Source organism: Solea solea, chromosome 10 (assembly GCF_958295425.1).
Source record: "Solea solea chromosome 10, fSolSol10.1, whole genome shotgun sequence".
Lineage (NCBI taxonomy): Eukaryota > Metazoa > Chordata > Actinopteri > Pleuronectiformes > Soleidae > Solea > Solea solea.
Genome location: NC_081143.1, coordinates 27012345 through 27038306, shown reverse-complemented (window position 1 = coordinate 27038306; position 25962 = coordinate 27012345). Strand labels below are relative to the sequence as shown.

Sequence of the window (25962 nt, the reverse complement as noted above, 5' to 3'; positions counted from 1 at the left end):
AATTCCGTTTAAAATTTGCCATACCAAGCTTACGTTGAAATATTATGCGAGAACAATCGTTCTACAGTGATTGAGGCCCAAAACTTTTTAAAAGAACACTTGTATGTACGTAAACGCAAAGAAAAGGGGGGTTAAGTGTTTTTGTCAACACTGTCTGAGGCACTCATTTATATTACTGATCCTTTCCTTTAAAAAATAAAAAAAAGACCTGGTACCAACATCAATCCTGAATGATCCAATCACAGGTGTTCAGGTCTTCAGGTGTGAACCCGCCAAAATACGCTCTGAATGCGCCATCCGATCCAGAACCTAAGGTCATATTCAGAAGTGTTCTTTGTGAGGCTTCATCGACACTGCTACGTTTTCTTTTGAAAACCACATTTTTTTTGAAGGGTTTCTTCGGCCACCATTTCAGCTCCATATCAGTCCAAAAAAGGAAGAAATAAAAACGTTGTCGGGGGAAGTGGGGAAGAGGAAACAACTGTCTGACCGAGCGAGTAAACCAGGACTGACTTAATTTGAGACCTGGAAAAGACTGGTGTTCACTCTGTTGCACTTGTCTCTTTGGGATAAACTCTATGTATTCCTGTGTGTTTGCAGTTCCTCAAGGGGCCACACGTTTGTTTGTCTCTATGTGTCCCTGTCCATGGTGTACCCCGCCTTTCGCTCTATCAACTGAGATTGGCATCAGTAACCCCCGCGACCCTCACGTGGTAGAAGAGGAGTGGGTGAGTGAGTGACTGAATGCACTTCCTCGATGTATGCTATTGTTGTAAAGTTTTATATTGGCTTACTGGTCGACCTCTACTTGTTGATTGGATCTCTGTGGACGGATGTCAATACCAGATCTGAACGTGGTCAAAGAGAAAGAGAAGGTTGAGACGAGCTCCACCTTGAAGCACAGTTCACATACTGCTATGACTGAAGGCAAACATCAACTCTACATACGTCGTAATATCACAGGATTCAGTCTTGTCACATTTGTTCGTGCTTACATAAAGATGCATGAATTCCCACGTGAAGAGATTCTAACCATCCACGCTTCAGATTCCATCTGCTTCCTGCAGCACTCGGTCTATAGGCCACACTGCGACTGCTGCCGGTGTCTGCGAACGCTACACATCTGGCTGAAGGACTGTCCACAACGCGCGCAGCTGTACGGTTTCTCCTGCGTGTGGACCGTGCGGTGCCGCTTCAGGTGGCTGGACGAGATGAAGCTCTTCCCACACAGTGTGCACCGATATCGCCTCTCTCCAGTGTGGATGAGGAGGTGGACTCGCAGGTTGTTGGGTTGGGCAAAGCCCTTCCCACAGTGAGGGCAGGTAAATGGTCTCTCCCCCGTGTGCACCCGCTGGTGAAGCTCCAGGGCGGCGGCGCTGGGGTAGAGACGGCCGCACACCGCGCACGCCACAGACTCTTTACCAACAGCAGCAACGGTGGCAGCGCTGCTCCTGTACAGCCGCCTCTGGCTGGTTGTGGTGACAGAAGGAGCTGTTGGTGGGGGTGGAGGAGGAGGAGGAGGAGGTGGTGCAGCTACAGCAGCAGCAGCGGCAGCGGCAGCCATGTCAAAGGAAGCGGCAAACGCAGCCATTTCATGAGCTCCGCCCGTGAAGAGCATGGTTGGAGGGCCGTCTAAACTGTCTCCTCCTCCCTGTGAGGAGAAGGAGGCGGAGGGATGTTCTGCATTTCCCAAACCCAACTGTGCCACCGCGTATGCAGCACCAAGATGGCTGACCCTCTCCTGCATCCAGGCCAGGTCCAGGCCCAGGCTGTTGAGTCGATCAGGGCTTGGCTCATCTGATGCTAGTGGGGTCGACAATTGAGAGGGGTGAAGTTCTTCTACAGTGACATCATCAGTCTGGATCTCTGGCTTCAGAGCACCATCTGTCACGCCAAGTTCCTGGTGTGCAGCATCAGGGACCGGGCCACCTCCACCTCCGCCGCCTCCGCCGCCTCCACCGCCTCCACCGCCTCCACCGCCTGTCAAACTGCTGCCCAAAGGCTTGACGGCTTTACGCTTGGCTCGAGGTTGGCAGGCCAGATCCATTGTGCCGTCAGTGGGGGAGGAGGAGGGGAGTATGGTGGAGGCGGTGATGTGGGTGGCACTGGTGTCAGTCACAACAGTGGGAGGAGCTTCTTCACTGGACTCCAGAGCTGAGGAACAAGGTGAGTGGGGTGAAAATCACATTGCTCCGGAAAGAACAGTTGCACTCACACAAGGGCTGTAATAAAACGTGGAAACAAGTCGAGTGAATGAAAACACTCACCAGCAGAGAGGCCACACTCCGCCCGGATGTTCACCTCCACCTTCAGGTCCAGGTTGCAGTCGCCTCGCTCCACCCTCTCCTGCTTCACCAGCGGCAGCGGCTTGGTTTCCTCCTGCTGAGAACGTGACAGGACATTTACCCAGCACTTAAAATTCCTTGGGATGAACATAAAAGTCCAATATCGTACATGATCCGTCCCTACAGCAGAAGAACAGTTTACCTTTGAAAGGTGGTGGAAGGATTTGTCTTCAGAGGAGGCAGGAAGAGTGTGAAGGTCTTCAGGTCCTGGAGAACAACACATGCACCAGTGACTCCTCATTTAAAGCTGCAGTGCGTAACTTTGATTCTTTCTTAAATGACCAGCCACGAAAAAAGTGCGTACGAGGACACGTGTGTGCGTGTGAGGACATGTGTGTGTATGAGGACACGTGTGTGAGGACATGTGTGTGTATGAGGACACGTGTGTGAGGACATGTGTGTACATGAGGACACCTGTATGTGTCTCCTGCATCAGTCTACCTGCTGCTGCTCCTCTGCTCTTGTCCTCCTGCTCCCCGTGTCCCTCCTCCCTCTGGAGGCGCCTCCTCATCTTCCTCTCGTAGCTCCTCATCTTCACGTCCATGTCTCGCAGCTTCTGCCGCAGCGCACTCTTGTCCTTCTCGCTCTTGTCTCGCTCCTGCTCCATCTGAGCGCGCAGCGCCGCGTAACCGTCCTCCACCAGCTTACAGATTTCCGCCACCGCAGAATTGGCCAGAATCTCGACGATCGAGGCGATCTGAGCCTGGAAGCCGACGCAGTCCGCCATCGTCCGCGTCAAAGTCTACCGTCTGTCCCCGCTGTCTGTCTCCGCCTGTCTGTCTGTCTGTCTCCGTCTGCTCCTCATCAATGTTGTGGCTCTCAAAAGGTGCCAGCGTCGCCCTCTGATGACGTCACTTTGTTGTTCAGCGTCACCTCAGCTGAGTCAGGCAGTAAAATTGTTCAAATAACAACTTTCACCAGCTACCAGCATGTTTGGACGTTTGTGGAGTAGAAGAAGTCAATATGTGTCACTTTTTTTTTATCACTGTATGTACAATAAACATGTTTTGGGAGCTGTTGGGAACTCATAGAGGATAATGAGAATATGGAAGAGGATTAGAGCAACATATTGGAAACATATTTATACATATAAAACAGCTTGACTTGAGATTTAAGTATTTTTTCCCTAAAATTCTGAATTAAATTTTTCAATTCTGACTTTAATCTAAGAATTCTGATTTATCCTTAGAATTCTGATTTAAATCTCAAAATTCTGCCTTTTTTTCCTCAGAATTCTGACTATAATCTCACAATTCAGACTTAAATCTCAGAATTTTTAATTTGATCTCAGAATTCTCACTTTTTCCCCTCAAAATTCTGACTTTTTTTCCTCAAAATTCTGACTCTTTTTCCTCAAAATTCTGACTTTTTTTCCCTCAAAATTCTGACTTAATAATAAAACGTTTTGTATACACAGCTAAAAAGACATTGGAGTATTTCTGGAGTATTGTTTATCACTGTATGTACAATAAATGCTTTGGGAACTGTTGGGAACTATTATGGAACTAAGGACTGGACAAAGGATTGAAACAAGACAAATACTTTTTGATTTATTTAGAGGATTGGGGCAACATGTAAAAATAAAATTGGAAACAAAATTAAAAACATAAAAACCCTAACAGCCTGACTTCTTGGATTAATTTTTTCCCCTTAGAATTATTAAAATCAGTTAAAAAAAAATCCTTGGAATCCTTTTTTTTGTGTAAAAAAAAACATACTTTTATTTTATTTTATTTTTCCTCCAGGGATCCTAAGGAAATATTGATCAGTGTTCCTCAAAGCTGGAAATGATGATTAAGTTTTAGTGATTTATTTGTTTTAACTTTGATTCCTTGAAGTTAAATCAGTGTCTCTTTTTTCAACTGATGTTACAGCCTCTGTTAGGCCAGAAGATGGCAATATTGAGTCATTTTTGTGACCGCTGCCGCATTCAAACACACCAGTGTCGAAAACTCCATGATTACACTGAATCTTTTCTACGCCAGTGATGAAGACATTTGCTGAAATGGAAAACAGGAGTTTCTGTGTGGATCAGTGTCATGTGAACTGAGTTTGACAGTGGTTTGAATCCAAAAGACATTTGTTTATATTTAAAAGTGATGCACTGCACCTTTAACTCACTTCTTACATAACTCAAGACTATTTGAGTTTACAGAACTCAGCTGTGTCTCCATAATCATAATAAAGCCAGACTCCTGCATAGAGAGGGTGAGTGAACGTGGTCTGGACTCTGAGAAGTAGAGTCATGGTGTCAGAGATGCTGTAGAAGGACAGACCTGCTCTGTGGTCCAGGTAAACTCTGAGTCTGAGACTTTAGTCTTGATACTGTTGTGAACAAATATACAACTGTTTTGGTGACAATATAAACTCCAAGATTTGTCATTGAATTCAAATCTACTTTCATCTCCTGATCTGCTGATGTTCTTGTAAGTCACTGCTTCAGAAACTCCTCCTCTTCACTCCACCTCCCAGTAACAGCGTCCATGCAGACTCTCTTTACTCAGGACCTGATACACATCAGTGAATCTGTCTGTGTGACAAGAATAAGACTGATTTTTCTTCATAAATGTCACTTTCCTGTTTCCCTCAGATAATAACAGCTGTGTGTGAACTGTGTTTGGATCCAGTGTGATTTTCTACTTGAGTCACAGCCAGTGAGATGTTTGTCCACGTCTCCGTCAGGACTCCTGTATTTGACCTTTGACCTCTGCCACAGCCACTGTCACGTCCTCAAAGTGTCTCAGAGGACGGACGTGGGCGGTGGACGAGTGTGTCGATGGACTGAGTGCTGACAGTGAGCGGTAGTTGAGGAGAAACTGGTTGTGGTCGTGTGTGAGTGAGAGCTGCTTCAGTTCAGCTTCTCTCTTGTTCAGCTCAGTGAGCTCCTGCTGAAGCTTCTCCTGAAGATCTTTGACTCGACTCACTTCAGTTTCCTGTTGGGATCTGATCTGCTGCTTCACGTCAGAGCTTCTTTTCTGCAGGAGACGCATCATCTCAGTGAAGGTCTTCTCAATGTCCTTCACAGCTTTATCAGCAGAGAGAGTGAGAGCCTCCACCTCCTGTTGAAGCACCTTCACATCTCTGTCCTGGACTCTCTGCTGGATTTCTTCTCGACTCAGATCCAGCTCTCTCTGCTTCCGCGTCCACTCTGCTGCAGCTGAGACCGCGTCGTGGTCTTTATGTTCGTCCACAGAGCAGAGATTACAGATACACTGCTGATCAGTGCAGCAGAACATCTACATCACCTTATCATGACGAGGGCAGATGTTCTCCTGGAGGTTCTTGGACGGCACTACAAGCTTGTGTTTCTTAAATGCAGGTGATTTATGATGAGGCTGGAGATGTTCCCCACAGAAAGAGGCCAAACAAAACAAACAGGACTTGAGAGCTTTACGTTTCCTCCCAGTGCAGACATCACAGGCCACATCTTCAGCTCCAGCATAGCAGTGATCAGCAGGAGCAGCGTGGAGTCCAGTCTTCTTCAGCTCCTCCACTAAATCTGCTAACATGATGCTTTTCATCAGTTTAGGCCTTGGTGAGAAGGTCTTTCTACACTGAGGGCAGCTGAATCACTCTCGCTCCAGCTGATTTCTTTGCTGTGCCATTTCTTCTCTCAGTTACAACGACCGCCTGACTTTCTCGGAAGCAGAACTGGTTTGAGCCGATGTCTACTACAAGTTTTAGTGCCATGGGCGGAGCCTGTGACCTGCCAGGGTTTCGAGCACGGTCAGTCTATGTCAAAAGCAGAAATTGTCTTCCTGTTAGAGATAACATTCAAATCAGCACTGGGTTAAACTTTGACTTTAGACCGGACCCAACAATGCAAAAACTAAAACACAAACTGTTTTCATGGAAAAAAGTTGGTCAGCAAGTGACGTCTTGGTAGGTGGGTAGAAGCCAAGCAGTGTCAGAGTCTCGAAAGGGTCAAAAGAAATAACTGGACATGGCAAACAGACGGAAGACAGTAGCGACCATGGCCAGTCTTAGCTTCCATGCATATGTTTGTGAATTACAGGTGCAACCGCTCTCTGTAATCAGCATACTGCCACGCCCATTTTTGGTGCCTTAGTATCGGTCTTAATTTGGTCTTACCCTACCTTAGTCTTGGTCTTGATCTACCTTGGTTTTAACTTGGTCTTGCCCAACCTCAGTCTTTGTCTTGCCCTACCTCAGTATTGGTCTTGTCCTACCCCCGTCTTTGTTTTTCCCTACCTTAGTATTGGATTTGCTCTACCTTAGTCTTGATCTACCTTGGTTTTAACTTGTTCTTGCCCTACCATAGTCTTGTTATTGACATACCTTAGTCTTTGTTTTGCCCTGCTGTAAACTTTGTTTCCCCTACCTTAGTATTAGTTTTGCACCAACATAGTCTTGATCTAGCTTAGTGTTGGTCTTGCCCTACCATAGTCTTGTTCTTGCCTGACCTTACTCTTGTTCTTGCTCTACCTTGGTCTTGTTCTTGCCCTTCCTTTGTCCTGGTCTTGACTTTGTCTCTGGACTCTGGAGTGGAGACCCAGATCAGACCCACATCCTACATAAAAAAAAAAAAAACATTGAGGAAAATAATGACAGGACAGCCTTTCACATGATCAAGACTTTACTTCACAGTTCAGTGCCCATCAACCCCTTCACAAACACATCACAAGCCCCAACAACCAGCTGGCCTTTGCACTGTCAGCAGAATCCAAGCAGGTATAATGTCCTCTCATGGTTAACCCTGTTTTTCTCATGCGCAAAAAAAAACAGGCATAGTGCCAACACATCAGAACAGAAAGTTAAAGACTTGAAATTTAGACTTTGCTTGGCAAGATAAAAAATAAATATGTCTTTATGGGAAATGATTCTATTATATTCTGTACAATTCAGAGCATAAACAAAATAAAAACACCCAGAAAATAGATTGAATTAAGCATGCCCATTGTCGCACCATGAGGAGGAGACTAGCAGCCGAGCAATTTATTTTTGTGTTCACATCCATCTCTTTTTATCCAAGACTATAATGAGTACAGGGTATAGTTAGAAATCTCTTACCATAGTTACATAGTTCAGGCATTCAAACCAGTCCAATTTATTAATTTTTGGCCAATAAGGAGTACTACATCACATAATTTAAAGGTACAGATCTTGTACATATCATCTTTCCTCTACAATTCAATGTATTTGTGGTAGACTTCACCATGCAATGTGACACCAAGCAGGGTACTGTTAGTAGGAGAGTAGTAGAGCTGTGGACAAGCTGGGAGTACTATGTAAGATGAGAGTCTTTGTTACTGGACTTGTTTTCACCTCCTGGGATCAGTTAGATTGGGGATTGGCCAGGGAGCAGCAGATATAATCATAGCACCATGGCACCAATGCTCCTGTACGACAGTTAGTCAAGATTACTGGAAGCCCATGAAGATTGTTCAAAAAGCTGAACATGGAAAAAAAAATGAGAGGTCCATATACACTGAAGGATTTAAAGGAGGTCATTGTAACAGCACAGTCTAATATGGAATCAAGTGAGAACCTTTGAGGCGAAGCTTGTCTGAAGACTGATTATACACAAACACGTCTCAGCAATGTGTCTCTTTGTATTATCTAGCGGTCACTGATTTCTCCCTGGCCTTTGTTTTCCCCTTAATCACACCAGCTGATTTTGGCCTGGTCCTGGTGGACATGGTGCCAGAGGAGGACTGGGCAGTGACGTCCTGTGAGGCGCTGCGCCGCATTGTTGCTGTAGTAGTCCTAGGCGGTAGCATGGGGACAGTTGGGGCACGAACCGAGAGTGGCTGCCTGGATGGACATATTCTCTGTGGAGAAGGGCTGTCAGTCCTGTAGTGGGTAGAGCTAAGGCTGCGCCGGGTACCAAACAAGACTCGCAGGGGCATTCGAGGACTGCCAGATGTGGCAGGGACAGCAGTGGGACGGGGACACAAGGAAGAGGACCTGGGCGACACAGGTATGGATTTCCGTTGGGTGCTGAGAGTGCTAAGTCCAATTTTCTGATTCCTGTGGACAGAAGAGTAAAGTGAAGGTGTTATATTTATTCAAACCATACCAACATGAAAACTTTAATTGACTAACGGGGAGAAACAGAATCATACCCATTGGCAAAAGATGGTGCTCCTTTGGTAGTGCTGGAATCTGGAAAGGAAACAGGAGGAGAAGTGGCTGCAGGCCCACCCGAAGGCCTCTTTACGGGGGTGACAGGCCTGGGGATCCTGCTCCTGCATTCTTTTGAACCTTGTTCTACAGTCGTTTTAAGGCGGGAGCTTCTTCTTGACTCGTCTGAGGTATGTGTGTCCTCCTCAGAGCCAGCAGTGGACAGAGTCTCAGAAGCCCGCCGGCGCTCATCGTCCCCGGATGACAATGATGATGATGTCCCAGACAGCATCCTCCTCCTGATCCAACGACCCTGTTGCTTCTGGACCAAAAGGCGAGCCAAGTCCAGCTGCCTAGCCCGCTGCTGAAGCCGAGCCCGAGCAGAGAGGGAAGAGGACAGTTCAGAACCTGAGTCCTCTTCAGAAACAAGTATTGGGATCCGGCTACGGATTCGGGGCCTTGTGGGAGCTGGTAGTGGTGATACGGTTGTCCGTAGTTTAGCAACTTCTTCATTATTTTCATGAACTGGGGACACTGCTTCCAAAACAGGCTCCAAAGACTGAGCCAGGACAGATGACAGACTGCTCTCAGTTTTGGTGAGTTTGTCAACTGGTGCAATTTGATCGGGCCCCTCTAGTGAATCTTCTGTCCCTGGAGTTCCCCCCTGCTCGCAGGTGTTATCCTCTACAGCTGATTCCTTCATGATGGCCAAGACTTCCCTGTCACTCTCCTTAGCAGAGTGACCATTGGAAGACATAACATTGAGGTGCGATGTCTCTGCAATATGGATAAAAGTGCGCTCAACTTTGGTGAAGGGTGGTGATGCAGGAGCAATGGGAGTGGAAGGTCTCAGGTCTGACCTGAGTGCTGGGGACAAACGGCCAGTCTCAGAGGGTTCAGGCTGCATAGCCTCTCCAACCAGGAGGCGGTCAGTACGTGAAGTGGGGGCAGACGGTGTGGCCAACTCACCTTCTAGCCCATGATCACCACCAGAGGGAGACTTGCGTGTGTCTCCAGGAGAGAAGAGGACAAGGGTTTTGGATGCATCCTCCAAGTCAGGGTCTGCATCGGCGGCTGAAGCGAGCTCCCGCTGAACCCTCTGGTCCTCTGCCATGAGTGTGGAGGGCGCAGCTTCCTGGCTTCGTTCAGTGCTTTTCTGACTGGCCTCACTGTTGGACTCACTCTTTGTGACATCATCGTCCTTTGGCCCTGCAGGTTCTGGGACTTCCTCTTCTGGCGTGGCAAAGCTTCTTCGCTGAGGCAAAGTACCGGTCAACATGACGGTGAGGAAGTCTGCTCTCTTGGCCTGGAGCTGAGGCAGGATGTGGAAATGCTCCTTCTCGTCACTCTGGCCCTTAGTTCGGTAGTCTGGGGAGGTTGGCGGTGGGGCGCTCTGCTCCGTGGGTGACAACACCTGGAACCAATGTGAGACAACTTTTGATTACCACTGGGAAGACAGCAGTGAAAAGACTGAACACAAACATTATGGAAAAAGTTTACTAACATCATGATCAGGATCAGGATGATCACTCAATCTTTCACCTTTCATACAAAGCAATGCAGATTAAAAACAATTGACATGGAAGACAAATCAGATTATACGACGGCTAGAGGTCAATCACTGTATTGTGTTCATGTGTCAACCTTTTTTAAATAAAAACTTTATTTTAATTTAAATGTAGTCTGTTTTAGATGAACTCTGGTTTTGTCACAGTGAAATGAAATGTCCTTCCAGTTTAAGTGTGATGCTGCATTACAATTATCGCAATATCAGCTCTTGTTCGAAGCCGCCAAAATAGGAAAGACTGCGTTTAAATGCTTCTGAAGAAGCTAACAGGTTCTACGTTCATACGTAAGAAAGACAATGAGGTCGTTTGTATTTGCCCCCAAAACCATTTTAATGTCATTTTGGTTGTACACAAGCTTTTCAAGATTGTCTAGATTACATACATTGATATAAAAGGCACAAAAAATGCATTGCAGAGTTTATCGTTAGACAGCACGCAGTCTGATATCCGGTGATTTTTCAAGTGTTTCCCTTCGTAAAGATTTAACATAGAGCCTGTACATACATACATACATACTAAACCCCTGCTAATTATCATGCTATTAGAGATTAACTGCAAACGTTGTGACTTTCTACATTTCTGTATATATGTACACATTTATCATTTGGATTTACAAAAAGGTTTAAAATACATGCTTTAAATTATACAAGCAGTACTGTACAGTCATATAGTGATAGAAAAAAATGCATTTTACACGTGAAAAGACACTCACGGGTCGTCAGACTGGAGTAACGCCATGAACTCTTTGAACCTCATCACCTCCACCACAGACACCCTGCCATTATTGCGAAAAACTTTGAAGGAACCTTTGCTAGATTTTATGAAATTATTTTGCTTTTTTTTTTTTTGTCGTCCAGAGTCACATGATGGTGCCTTCAAAATTCTTCAAAAAACTCTTGATCTAATAAAACCAAGAGATATATGAGTCTCATTTGACGGCACCATAAGTTCAAGATGTTGTTTGCCTAGCTTAGCACAAAGACCCGTAGCAGGGTAACAAGGTAGCTCCGTAAAAAAAAACAAAAAAACAACATCTCTGATTACATTTGTATGGTGTTTTATGTAGAGATGTAAAATCAAATGTAAATGCAAATGAACAATTTTGCCAGATATCTTCCTGTGTGTATGTAGTGTGATTAGCCTAGCCAAATTAAAGCAAACATTTAGAGAAAATCTACTCGCTCAAAACTGTAAAATTGCTTAGTCCACAAATTACTGGCTTGAAAACAGAAGTGTACAAACCAACTTCACTCTCAGCTAAAACAGTTACAAGTTAAGATGAACTGGTTCCATCTGCTTCTAGTCTTTGTGCGACGCTAAGCTAACGTGACCCTTCACTTGACAAAGGGGCCAAAAAAATGTCAATCTTCTTAGAAGAAAACAAATAAAAATAATTTACAGCATCTGTTCCTTTGAGAATCAGCTGTGACACCTTTTTTGTTTTTTCCTTTTTCTTTTCTCGTTTTAACCAATGAATATGTAGCTAGTGAATGACAGACGGGCTAAACAAAGCTAACACCCAAAGACGACAATGTCTGTACCTAATCTGTACAATATCACCCTGTTTTCATAAAGTTCACCAGCAATTTAATGTAAGTTGGGTAGGAGCACGAAGATTTGTGTTTTTTTGTTATATTCTATATTCTCCTGTGATTTTTGAGGTATATTTCTATTTTTATGTTAAATCCGCACTCAAGTGACGTAGGGCAAATAAAAAAGTGGGAACACAAAGGCATCACATTCACAGTATCGTTGATGAGATGTAAACTCAATTTCTCCCGATAATAACAATAATAATAATTATTATAATAATCATCGTAAATATGTACATTTTTCAAGGGCTAACGTCAGGTTTGACCAGTACATTTAAATATTGCATTTCTACTCATTGGGATGTTTCAATTTGTGCGGTGAAATTAACATATTTCAATTTGTGCAGCTGAGCTAATATGAGACTCCAAGCTGATTTTAAGTTCATGTTTTGTTTTGCTGTTTTTCTTACAGCCACAAGAGCCCTGTTAGCAGGTTTCTTGAGGACGTAAAATATGAAATACTGGAGTTAGGATATCAACATGCTCACAAAAACAGAATCATTTAAAAAGCCCTAGTAAGCATTTTGTGTGGAACGCGCTGCCAGCCTTTGGAGAGTTTCACGTAAAGGTTTGACACACAAATTCCAGCAAACTATGATGTGTGTGAATACAGCTAATGCACCTAAAATGCCTTTTCACGAGTTTGTTGACGTGCAAATCTGCTTAAAGGTCAACTCATAGTTTTCATCTCAACAACGGTCCATGTGATGTTGTTATCCACCATCACCACAATCTTTGACTGTGGACAGTGTGCAGACATCAACATGCAGGCTCCAATATTTGTGACCACATGGACTGCATACGTCCACATGCTCCGGGTAGGTTTAGGTGCGAGGGTAAACGTGGGACGCATGTGGTGAAGAAAAGACTTGACGCAGACCCTCATTTTAGTGCGACTGGAACAGTGAGTGTGAACTAATATCCCTGCAGAAATTGAAACACGGAAAACATGGCAAACCGCAAATCCACCACACGCCAGCTGAAAGTTTGCAGTGTACAATTTAGCTTTGGAACGCTTTGGTTTGGTACAGTACGGTATGTATTTTTTGCGTTTCCATTAAGAATAGTACCAAAATAACCAGCCCAAACTGTTCCATTCTTTAGCACCCTTCCCTTGGGGTACCAGAGTGAAGCGTTGCAGTACAGTTAGCGTAGCTCCACTAAAGACAGTTGGGTGATATAAAAATTTTAAGCGATCTGTGTTAATATCTCATGGAAGTCGAGGAAAACGCTTGCAGCCTGTTCTCATACAAAGTTTGGCGTCTTGTTGAGACAAACAGCAGCAAAAATAGAGCTGCTGAATGTCCTCCATTGTTGTCCGTTGTCTCACATTCGATGACGTCGCTTGTTGTTGTTGCACCGGTACGACGTCACGCTACGCGGCCATCGAGCAGAGCCGACACCCAACATGCAAGCCTGACCCAGGGCTGTACCACTCCAAACCATACTGTACTGTACCAACCGAACCGTAGCATGATTGAAACACAGCATTTGAGTAAAACGACCCTGGCTAACCCTGGAAAGGGTGTAGTCGCCTCACACTTCCAAGACCCGCGGATTGGATAGACCTCCAACCAATGACCAATGATCTGGATGACGCATGCAGAGCAATGGAAAACATGTCAACAAAGCCAAAATGGCGTCCTTGCGAGACACGTCTGCAGAGTGAACTCAAATCGCTGGCAGACTTGGCTGAGTCGGTTGAGTACATCAGTTTTGTTGGTGCCTCGTCAATGGAGCCACCGCATCTGAGCTGCAGTCAGATTTACAAGTATATCCAAAAACAGCAAAAGTGAGACACATTGTGTTAAGTTGTTTTTCTAAAAACAGAAAAACAACCCATCTTATCTAGAATTATTGGCTCACAAAGTCACCTGACTCGTATAAAAAACAAGATTTACAGAGTCTAAACAGCAACGATGACCTCATCCACTCACAAACAAAACATGACAGAAGAATAAATGACGCGATGAGACGATCATCGGTTATACAAAGGCTTTTCATCGTTTCAGAGTTATCGACAAACTCAACAGCTCTAATCCGCGATCTCTTTTTATCGATTATTTACAGAAGAAAATCACAGATGTTTTATCAGTTCCGCGGTGTTGGTGTCGGTTTGCAGTCGGAGCTGCTTGTCGTACTAACAGCAGATCTCATGCAAAGTGTGGACACAGTCGGGAAACAGTCAGTTTGTACGGCACTCTGTCTCATGTGCTGCAGATATTTATTTTCTTTAAAAAAAACAACAGAATAAGCTGCATTTCCACCGCTGAACGTGGCACAGCGACACGGGACAAAACATCTATCAGTGACAATCTTGTACGGAAGGTGAATCATTTTGCGAGCGTGCAAAATAAAGTCAGCAGCTAGCACACTTCGTACATTCTACACGTGGTTGTACTGTAGCATTATGCTAAATATACAACACACGGGGCGTCCTGAAGTTAGCATGAAGCAGCATGAAAACAAACTCGGGGTGTGTCCTCGTCAAACATCTCCTGCTCAGGTTGAGCTAATGCCTCAGGGCAGGAGCTTAATGGAACAGCAGATGGTGCATATTTAGTTAACGTAGCCCTTGTAACACATTTAGAGAGTAAAAGTTAGGCCTCCTTTTGCACAGAACGGCCCCCGAGGCACACTCTTGGACTTTAATTAGATAAACATGTGTTTTGGATTGGTATAAGTGGCCAAAATGGGTTTTCTCAGAAGGGTGGCTGGGGTCTCCATTAGAGAGAGAAGCTCAACCACCCGGGAGGAACTCGGGGTAGAGCTACTGCTCCTTTGTGTGGAAAGGAGCCATCTGAGGTGGATCAGGCACCTGGTAAGGATGCCACCAGGGTACCTCCCTCGGGTGGTGTTCCTGGCACGTCTAACTGGGAGGGGACCTCGTTGCAGATCAAGGACTAGATGGAAAGATTATGTCTCCCCACTGGCCTGGAAGCATCTGGGGATCCCCAGTCAGAGCTGGACAATGTGGAAAGGGAAGTCTGGGGCTCCCTGTTAGAGCTGCTACCCTTGTGACCTGATCTAGGATAAGCGGTTGATGATGGATGGATGTTGTTTTGGACAACAAGGGAGGGAACATACCACAGGCATCTGCTTTGGTATGACATTAGCTGCGTTCTTACATGAATTTTTCATACTTCTCACAAATCTTGCAAGGGTTTACCGTCGGAATAGAAACACAGTAGAGAGCCGACCAGAAACAACCACAGAAATGTCTCACAAATTTCTGTCTTGTTTCGGAAGAATTAATTTTGAAACAAGAATGGAGTCGCAGTTACTGCAAGACCAAATTTGTTGACAACAAGAAGAGAATTTTAGCTAATCTCTATTCACAACAGTCTCAAACATGATTAGTCGAAGAAGAATGGCATGCCAGAAAAAGATCCTGTCCCTTTCTTACACTTTCTGTATATTCACATGTAGAATCTGAAGGACTGACCAAACTGGGTAAAAGTTACCAGGGAGTCAAAAATGTTTGTAAAGATATTTCGGCTGGAATGTTATGGGGGAGCATGAACGCGACTTCTTTGTTTTGTTGGCTAAGACAACTACCTTAACAGGTCAATGGATTGTTCCAAAATGCATAGACACAACACAGGTGCCTATAACAGCCACCATGACCTTTGAAATCCAGAGGATACGAAGAGCAGATTGGGAGTTGTGATGTTTTTTTTTCAGGTTTTGTCCTTATCGATCAGAATTCCTGGAAGTGCTTTTGTTTTAATGTCAAGAAGGAAGTAAAGTCCTGATGAAGTGAGGAAATCTCACTTCAGCCAGGCTCAAGTATTTTCTTTGACCTTGTCCATAAAAATCCTTAAAATTGCTGTTGCCTCTTCCCCTTCCCCTGTCTCTTTCATAGCTTGACCACATTTGATTTCTCACATTCATTTACATATTTTACAATTCTTCTAACACTGCATCTACTGGGAAACACGTGTTCAATACAAATTTACAAATTTTACAACTGGTCCTGGCCGTAAAGTTCTTTTGCTTGTGAAATGGAGAAAGTATCTGTAAAATGATCATCCTGGCGTTTTCAATCCAACTCATCATGTTGTAATCGTCAATCAGATTGCTATTAGTTTTGGTTCAGACAGCCATTGGTTTCACTTTATTTGAGTGTGAGTATGTTCATTCATTTCTACAGCTTTAGCGTCCACAATAGGATCATGGGGAGTCAATCCCAGCTGACATAGGGGGCAAAAGGCTGAGTACACCCTGGACTGTTCACCAGTCCAAGAAACAAGCAAGAATTCACTCTCATACCTACAGTCAATTTGAAGTGTCCAATTAACCTAATCCCCAATTTTGCATGTTTTTGGAGAGTGGGATGAAGCTGGAGTACCCAGAGAGAACCCACATCCCCACGGGGAGAACATCCAGTGCTAGCCACAGTACAAGTAAGGTTGTTACCAATTATGAAAGGCATGGAGTAGGTTTGGGTACTTTTCAAATTAGAGTCGATACCTGTACAGGTACCTTGAATTCTATACTTTTTTTGGTGCTTTACTCTCTTTGTGGTATCTGGGTACAAACAAGATCCAAATTTAGTCCAGTTGCCAGGCTAATAAGGGGTCAGATCCAGAAACAGGAAGCATGTCTGGTTTGGGTCAGGCTAATTTGTACATTTGGAAACCCGAGGTCACTCCGAGTATGTGTTACCCTTTCTACTTGGATAAAGTCATGCAACGATGCAACAGCAGGTGACGCATTAGCAAGCTAGCTTGGCTTGAAGTAAGCGTTGTTAACATGGAGAAGCAAGCCAGTGATTGGGTGCATTTCTACAGTGTCCTGGTAAGGAAGGAGCTTCACATGACCCATAAAATATGCTTCAGGGTCATTGTGATGGTTAAATGTTTTGTTGTGGGGAGAAAACCAGCCTTGCAAAGATCAGGGCCTCCGACCCAGATTCCTCAGAATCAGGAGGTCTTGTGAAGTCTCTGATCTCACCAGAAACACAAATTGGTTCATGGTGCTACTAACACACACACACACACACACATACACCCTAACCAGATAGCGACTGGACATGGGTCCACAGCCTGTGTTCGCCGGCTCCGTTGGAAAAAATGCACATGGTATGGAGAGGGGACATGTCAGTGGTGAGTTTTTACGACAGTGAAGATAAAGAGGTAGATGATGGATGGATGTTTACGGTGATGTCATAAAAAATGTACTGTAGAAACTGTAGGGGGCAACTCTGTAGTGAAAAAGGCAAATAAGCGTCCGGCCTTTCAGAGTTTGGTTTTAAAGCTACGTAATCTTGCACTTTTCTCTGATTTCATGATGACGGCACTTTTCTTAGCACACAAAAGTTAGCAGCTTTATGTACTAAAAATAAATTTTTGATCAAATCCTGAATCAAGGAATCAGAATCTAATTGAGTCGTGAGATTCTCAACGATCGCCACCGCTATTTGGTACCATCAAAGTACAGGTTTCGGTACCCAACCCTAGCATAGAGCTTGCTCTCAGGGTGAGATCTGTAAAATGCGTAAGTTCTATAGGGTTATACATATGTGACTCATCGGCTCAAACGACGAGTTTACCGTTGTCGAGAACAAGAAGATTATAGCATTTATAGTTTGACGGCAATACATTTGCAGAAAGTTCATTGTAAAACAAAAACATGTTTGTTTCCAAAACTTTTCTTCTTTAAGTCTCTGAGGGAATTGGAATCCAAAGGCTGCCTGGACAAACCAAAACCTAAAATTTGATGTTACTAATAGGATCTGAAAGTGTTTTAAAAGCAACTTGAAGCACCAGAATGTCCGTTTTATAAAGTTATTATTATCATTATTACCATTATTATCATTTTGGCTGTGATATCCAAATTTCACTTATTGCCTCTGTGTTTTGCATCCATATAAGCCTTTCTGGTTAACTCAAGTGATAAAGTGCAACAGTAAAATCCAGCGGAAGCACAATGAAAATAAGACGACAACTGACAAAAACATGGCAATACATTAAAAAACAGATATAATTATCCAGTGAAGCTCACGCTGACGGCCGTTTACGACAAAAACTACACAATTTCCCCCCACGAAACCTACGATCTCAAACCAACAACAATCTTATTGGCGGATTTTCTGACGATGACGGGGCTCATATGTAAAACACGATAAACCTTTTTCCTGTGGAAGACCTGGATTTAAGTCAAACACAGCAGGGTGAGGGTTAAGTATGTGACCTGCTGTAGCTTTGACTAACCGTGGCTCCTTATCTTGAGATTATAATTTAGTAACTTATTTTACTACATGGAGACAACAAAGTGCCTGAACAGCAGCATGATCTGTCAGTTTTACACGATTCTTCTCAAATGTAGCATGTTAGCACTGTCAGTCAGCATTTCTAATAATGCCAATGCTAATGTGTTCAATATTTGCTGGGTAGATTGTGTTAATTTCATGTGTTAACATGCTAACATGTGGTAAAAGCAATCTATGACACAAAATTATGACAGTGATTGTTAGTTTTGCTAAAAGGTAGCATGTTTGCCGCTGTTCATCATGTTAACCAAGTTAGTTTGATGTGTGTTAGCATGATAACGAGCACTAAAAGAAAGTAAGACACAGAACTAATACGGTGAGATGAAAACATCACTCAAATTAAGCATATTAGCGTCGCTGTCACTGTCAGCGTTACTTACTTTAGTGCTATCATATTTGTTTACTATGTTCACAATGTGTGTTAGCATGCTAACATGTGCTAAAAGTCAGTCTTTGGTCGAAACTAAAACTGGTATGAACTCCCGAACAAAAGTTTACGACAATATATTGCTGAACTGTCTTAAGATAATTAGTAATTAATAATATTATAATCTCAAGATACAACCCACAGTCACGCACACAAGAAAAAAATAACTATTTTGTAGTAGCAGCAGCAGTCTGTTATAATGTCCCCGCCTCCTTCCACGCTTACAGCTCCGCCGCCATTTGCTGAAAAATTTAGTTTGGACCAAAAAAAAATGCTGAAATTCCTGTAATCTCTGTGAACAGGCTGATTAAATGCAAAGTAACAGCTCTGCCTGTGGGTAAATACTGGCCTTATCTTTTAACCTTTCATCAAATGCTATATATCTATATCTATATATATATAGATATATATATATATATATATACATATAGATTTTTTTAACCTTTTTTTTTTTTCATTATTAAAACATTATCACGACTGCAGTGAAGTGTGTCAGTGAAGACGCGTGGCGCAGTGCGGCATAGCGGTGGCAGCGTATTGCTCAGCAGCGGGATGAACGCAGAAGTCGCAAAAACGTGACCGCCGGGGACGACAGCTCCTTCATTTTAGCACGGAAACGTGCGAAAAACAAAACAAAGTAGCATAAAAAAAAAAAGGCGTAACAGTCTGTCAGCAGCGCGGCTCTGTTTCACACTCTCTTTTTCTCGTTCTTCTTTTGTCACAGCGAAATATTCAGTTTCACATTTTTCCCCCACCAGTCTGCCACATGTGTGGCGTGTGCAAATCAGGTTTGCAGAGAGGCTTTTTTTTTTTCTTTTTTTTTGTTTGTTTACAGTTTATTGCATGAAAAATATTTCCCTTCATCGATATTTTCGTCCTCTTCCTCTGCTCGAGACGTCCACGGTAGAGCTACGTGAGTATGTGTGTGTGTGTGTGTGTGTCAGTTATATGGCTTGATGTGTGCTGTTTACTTTATATATGTATATGTATATATACATATATATGACAGAGCTGGTCTAAAGACACCAGGGGCCCCCAAAAATTACTTGTTGTTACAATTTTTGTAAGATTGAAGCTGCTGAATAAATAAATAAAGGGCCGAAACGATCACTGGTTTATTTACCGATGACTAAACTAGTCGTCGACTGTTTTGAGAAACTATTCACCGGTTTGAGTTTAGCTCCTGTGATTTTCCAGCTTCTTGTTTCTTTGCTCCGTATGTAAACGAGGAAATCATTAAAACCAGGACAAAAACAAAGCATTTTAGGAACATCGTGGTTTTTGGGAAACATTTGATGGACTCAACGACGACAGATTATGAAAAATTACATTTTTTAACGACTTCAGGTTTCATGAACCCTTTAACAAAATGTGGAAGTGGAACTTTATTTTGAAATGTCGCTCTGGACTCAAAGCTCCACATTCTGACGGCGAATAATTAAATCGGTTCATAGAGTGCAGTTCACAGGTAGGGCCACCAGGGTGCAAAAAGGACTGACCAACCCTGCACTTATATATATATATATCTATATATATGTACGTGTGTGTGTTTGTCTCTCAGCTGCTGTTCTTGTTCATCAGCTTCGCTAACATCTGCTGCAGCTGTGTCCGCGACACGTTCAGGACCGAGTGTCTGCTCCGCGGGCTGCCGGGCGCCGGCAGTGTCCCAGCGTTCCGCCGCCGCACCGAGGCGGCAGTGATGTGGGCGGGGCTGCTCTCGGCCGAGCGGCTCCTCTGGATGAAGTTGCCTCCGGCGTGTGGGTACTGCTCCGTCTCCAGAGTGGAGGAGGAGAAGACGTAGGAGGCCAGCCTCCTCAGCTGATTGGGCCGCGGTTGGTGCCGGTCCTCGTCCAACTGCAACAGACCAATCAGAGAAAGGGAAGCACGAGAGGGTTAACCCCAGCGGGAAACAAATAAACAAAAACAAATAAATGCTATGTTCCTCTAACTAAAAAAAAAAAAAAAAAAAGAAACTCCTGCAGCTGATTGGTCAAAGCTCATGAGGGGAGGGACCTCAGGTCTACAGTTACAGCTAGGGACAGGACAATATCGGATGTTGTTGTACGTTGTGTTAAAAAGCACGCGCAATAACTTCATCATGGTGAGCGGCTATTATCGCGATAACCTGTGAATTAAGAAATTCACCAATAACTAAAAAAAAAAGTTCTTTAGCAGCGTCAGCATGCAGTGCCACAACGGGGCGCCTGCACCACGAGTCATTCCAGGACCTTGTAATTACTAATGATTTTACTCAAAAAATTAAAAAATCATCATATGACTAATTTTTTTGCCACGTTAGAAACATATTTTTGCAACATTTCTTAAAAAAAATTGTGACGTGATGACTTTTTTGTAATTTTAGTCAAATGTTTTTGTAGCATTTCAAAATGTTCCAAAAAACGTTTCAGTTTTTCCTTCATATCAGTATTTGTAACATTAGAGCATTTTGTAATTTTTTTTGTAAAAAAATGTTTTCAATGTTAGTAACATATTTTTGTAATAGTACAACATTTTACACAAAACATTTTTCTAGTCAAGTTAGATTTTTTTTAAACATTACAAAATTTGTATTGTCATGTCATAACATATTTTTTGTTATGTGAATTTTTTTGTCATGTTAGTATATTTGTAATTTTACAAAATGTTACTAAAAAAAATTGGTAACGTCATATCAGTTACATGTGTACGTAAAATTAGAACAATATTTTTGTCACAATATGGGGTAAAAATATTTGTGATGTGATGAATTTCTTTATAATGTCATATACCATATTATAACATATTTTGTTATATTAAAAAAAAAAATTTATGAAATTAATTTGTTGATTTTTTATTTGGTCATTACTTGTTAAATAAATTTTTTAACCTAAAACAATTTTTTAAAAAAAGTTTTTGATCTGTTATATTTTATAACAAAAATATTGCATTTTTTTGTAATTTTGTAACATTTACAAAAAATGAAATTACATAAATAAATAACACAAAATACATTTGCATGAATGAATATAAATAAAAAATATTTATTTTTACAATTATTGCAAAAATATTGTAAATTTTGTTTTTAGGATCGTCAAGAAATATCGTCCCATGCCTAGTTTAATCTAAAAAGATGCTAAACAGGAGCTGTAGTTTGTTAGCTGTGTGGGTTGCCAGATTGGTCGTACGAGCATCCCCCAAAATGGTGTTGCTGAAAATACCCCCCCACAGAGAAGCACTTTATAAAGGACACAAAGTCACCAGCACGAGCACTGCACACACTGTATCTCACTAAACTACAACAGTCTGAGCCTGATTTTTCAAGGGTGTAAAAAAATAAATAAATGTTCCACTGGTGATGCAGGAAAAAGAACAAAAAAAAAACAGGAAACACAAAAGAGAGATGGAGTCATCAAGCACGCACGACACAGACACACAAAACAAGAGAGGAAAAGGAAGAACAGAAAGTGAGTGAGAGAACAGAGTTAAAGGACTAATCCTAAACTGTGCTTACCCCGAAACATCACTTTATTTCTTCTCGTCTTGTCCCAATGGTCCCTCGCTCTGTTCTCTGTCTCCTCAGGTGAGTCAAACTTGACATACTGTGTACTTTTACGGCGATAGGTTGGGGGGAGGGGAGGGGGCAGAGGCGTCAGTAGTTATGTGGAGGGAGGGAGGGGGAGGGACTGGAGAGGAGTAAAAAAGAGAATGGCTGTCGTCGGTGGCGATGGCGGAGAGCTCGCTTGCTCCGAGTCAGTCGTCACGTAAAATAAAAAAAACAAATAAATGCAGCTGCGGCACAGCTCGCTAACGTCCCGAAGTTTCAACCGTAAAATGTTCCCAGCGTCACATCCAGAGGTTTGTGAACACAGCACCCACGTGTATGGGGGGCCAAACATGACTCGGATAGATAAATAAATAAATAAATAAATAAATAAACAAATAAATTAATAAATGAGAGCGCGAATAAATCAAAAGTGATCACACACAAATGTTCAAAAATGATTAAGAAAAAAGTAAATTAAAAAATCAGACCCACAAATCCTCACTAATGCTTCGCTAGAGGAGTACGCGACGTCAGCGCCGCTTGCATTTCAACAGTGAATGTTGTGAAGTGTCAGCAATATTTCATCCAGAGCTTGTGAACACAGCACCCACGTGTATGGAAGGCCAAACATGACTCGTTTAAGTGAATGAATAAATAAATGAGAGCGTGAATAAATTAAAAGTGGTCACACACAAATGTTAGAAATATAAACAGAAAGCAAAAATGTAAATGTAAAAAACAACAACAACAACAACAACACCTATGTATGGAAGACCAACTGTGAAAATACATGTATTAAAAGCAAAAAAAAAACTAAAATGGTCACACATGTTTGTTAAGATTCTACCCTAAAAAGTTAAAGATAGAATAAATCCATAAATAAAATGAAGCAAATAAAGCCGATAGCTAATGGTTAGCTTCAGGATAGCATTTAACGTGTCAGTATATGGAGGGTCAAACCTCACATAATTAATAAATGATCAAATGAATCAATGAGAGCATGAATAAATTTAAAGTGGCCACGCACAAATGTGAAAATTCAAACAAAACGTATAAATGTATATAAAAAAAACCAAAAAAAAAACACTTTGACCCAGTTATTTTTTAAATTCTACCCTAAAAATGTAAAGGTGGAATAATAGAAATAACAATAAACAAGCATAAATAAATTAAAATAAGTCACACAAATGTAAAATAAACAAAATGGTCACACAACCTCAAAGCGTAAGTGGGTTAAAAATGAAAAAAATTAAACCACTAGTGGTGACAATTGGTACAATGATGTAATTGCAGTAGAGCTTCCTCATGTTTAGCCCCAGGAAATGTTTTAAAGTTAAGTGTCAGTGATGGAGAAACGACGCGCCGCACAAACACCGTGTACGGACGACCAAACCTGACAAATAAATAAATGAAAGCATGATAAAGCATGAGCCAAAAAAAATGGATAAAGAAAATAAATCCCGCCCATGAATGACAACATCCTGAAAAATTAGGTGTAAAAAAAATGCACAAAGAAATAAATGTTTCCCTCTACCACCACCCACAGGACAAATAATTTATTTTGGGTTACACTCGTACAAGTTAGAGCTGTTGCGTTTTTAAAAAGAAAAATATATATATATGTACTCCAAAAAATATTACGTGGCACGGTACACTGTCGGAAGATTTTCCCAAAGCTTTGCTTACTGCTCCCCCTGCTGGACAACTTGGTATTAACATCAAACCGTCTCGGCTGCGTGTTTTAGAACTTAAAAGGGTTTTAAGAGTTTGGAGATTCGTGGGTCATTGGTTATAAATTTCAGGTAATGGGCATTGGTTTCCAGTTTGCTCAGCGAGGCTACACAGGAAGTAAGAATATATTCAATAGCCACCAGGGGGCGACTCAGGTGGGAGCAAAATGAACTCAGTACGAATGGAAGTCTGTGGGAAAATGAGCTTCATAACGTGAGTGAACACTTTCGTGAAGAGTTAACGGTGTCAGTCCCTACTTTCAGCTTTTCTTCGGCAGAACGTGATGTCAGTGTTCACAGTAAGAGGAAAATTAGACAATACAGTGAAAATGTTGTTGTGTTTCCCAAACATCCAAAATGATTTCACCGTTTTTTAATGATTTCTTTGTCAAATGGAGCCTAGAAACCAGACAATATTCCCATTTAAGAAGCTGGAAAATCAGAAAGCTTGTTTTAATTATTAAACAACAACAACAAAACACTAAAATAATTGATTATCAGAATAGTTGATGATTAATCAAAAACGTGCAAAACACTTTTGCAGTCGACCAACTGAATGCTTCCTGCTGCTGCCACCTTGTGGTAGTGCAATCGATGGTAAAAAAGAATGGTTTTGTAGTTTTGTATTTTTAATGTAACTTTGAATCGTCGCATTAACTGATTGACTTTTTTATAATCAAACAAATAATAAAAATTCTTTCACGGCACCGGACAAATACCTAATTTCAAAACTTCAACACAGGAGTTCTTGCGTTGTGACGTAAAAGAAGTCAGACTCACGACTTTTTGATCAATATGTCTGTTTGAATTGAAAAATATAGAAGAACAATAAATGTAGAGCTTATCTTTTTTTACTACACCGACTTCCACACACTGACCTTAGGACCAAAATCGTCCATTTATGGGAAACTGAGCTTCTGCTTAAATATAACAAAAAAACAAATTCCCTTTGTGTGTTACCATGAACAAACATCAGTCACAGTGTGCGTGTGTGTGTGTGTGTGTGCGTGTGTGTGTACATGTGAAAACACAGCAGAACAACAGACGAAAGCATCATCGACAACCTGTGACATGTAAACATCTGTGAAGGTTCTCACTCATCCAGGTCATAGTCATCTTCAGGAGTTAGCCGCGGGCAACTGGATTAGCTTTCAGTTAAGTTGCCTCGGGGCTAACTACTGGCGACTAAGCAAAAAAGTTATGAAGAAAAAAAACAAAATAAATAAAAAATATGTATATTATTTAAAAGTGTAAAATGTGGCTCTGATGTTGGTTGAGGAGAAACAAGGTGGCAGCACCGTTCACACGGTGTGACGGTACAAACAGGGTTTTTAACGTACAGTATGTGTCACATGCAGCCGTGGAAGAATCAACCCCACAAAAGTCTCCAAAAACAGCGGAACACCGCTTAAATTGAGTAAATTTGGGCGACAAATAATGAAAACTGTTCAGAAACGTAGACACATCTGATGAAGTCCATGTTAGCTTCAGTTCCACTACAGCGATAAAATAAGAGTAAACTTTGCGTGAGGACTAAGTGGAAAAAGTAGGCTAATTAAGTTTGATGCTAACTCACATGTAAATCTAGCTGGTTAGCATGCTAACTTCATCAAGGTAAAAAGAAATAGCGTTAAAATAAGAATAAACTTTGCTTGAGGACTTAGTGGAAAAAGTAGGCAAATTTAGTTTGATGCTAACTCACATGTTAATCTAGCAGGTTAGCATGCTAACGTCATCAAGGTAAAAAGAAATAACGATAAAATAAAAATAAACTTTGCATGAGGACTTTTGAAAAAGTAGGCTAATTAAGTTTTATGCTAACTCACGTTTCTGTTGTTATTGTAACAGCTCTTAATGCTAATGTTAGCTATAGAGCAACGGGGGAAAAACGTACAGCTGGTGCTTGTAAAGGACAAATGCCTGGTCATACACATGAATTCATGTGTTCATCACGTGAATTAGCAGCTAAACAATTACATAATTAAACAGTTAACATTAGGACAGGGCAGTTTTCTGAGACAGTTAGCGCACTCACTGTCAAGAGTTTGCATTCTAGCTAGTTGCCAGTTTGCCAGTTTTTGAACAGAACGACTGTATGTGACACAAGTTCATCTGCAGACAAAGTCCGTCCACACAGACACAAAATTAAAGGACAAATCCAGCATCCACATGTGCTACTGCTAATTAATGGAGACTCAATGGCCTAGCCTTGTTGTCTTTGTTCATTCATCTATTTGTTGTATTTTAGGGAAAATGTCAGGTAAAATTGACAGAACAGATGCATTTAAAAGTTTTAAATTAGAGCTACAGTGATAGTTTTCTTTCGCTTGTGCCATAACAAAAAAAAAAAAATCAGTATTTCTCAAAGTGACTGTGTCCTTAAAGGTCTCGTTTTGTCCACGAACAAAAAGACACTCAA

The 25962-nt window shown here is 42.0% G+C and overlaps 2 protein-coding genes and 1 pseudogene across 6 annotated transcripts in view; all 3 read right to left on the bottom strand.

Moving 5' to 3' along the window:
- Positions 1–5: 5 nt before the first annotated feature.
- Positions 6–3173, bottom strand: LOC131467072 (zinc finger protein 358-like). Of its 2 annotated transcripts, none has more exons than XM_058640792.1 (4): positions 2787–3173; positions 2488–2552; positions 2268–2382; positions 6–2154 (listed from the first exon to the last, which is right to left on the bottom strand). In XM_058640792.1, the coding sequence occupies exons 1-4, from the start codon at positions 3070–3072 to the stop codon at positions 1076–1078; spliced, it is 1545 nt and encodes a 514-aa protein (XP_058496775.1). In that variant the 5' UTR covers positions 3073–3173; the 3' UTR covers positions 6–1075. The 2 variants fall into 2 exon arrangements, with proteins under 2 accessions (XP_058496775.1, XP_058496776.1); XM_058640793.1 differs by having other exon boundaries at positions 2268–2379.
- Positions 3174–4458: 1285 nt separating this feature from the next.
- LOC131466774 (tripartite motif-containing protein 16-like) lies at positions 4459–7054 on the bottom strand (annotated as a pseudogene).
- ttbk1a (tau tubulin kinase 1a) overlaps positions 6925–25962 on the bottom strand; it is a 38829-nt gene continuing 19791 nt past the window's right edge. For all 4 annotated transcript variants that reach the window (XM_058640729.1, XM_058640726.1, XM_058640725.1 and 1 more), the window contains 2 exons: positions 8432–9843; positions 6925–8336 (listed from right to left, as the gene is read on the bottom strand). In XM_058640729.1, coding sequence (XP_058496712.1) covers positions 7922–8336; positions 8432–9843 — 1827 coding nt within the window. In that variant the 3' untranslated portion in view covers positions 6925–7921. The remainder of the gene's footprint in view (positions 8337–8431; positions 9844–25962) is intronic.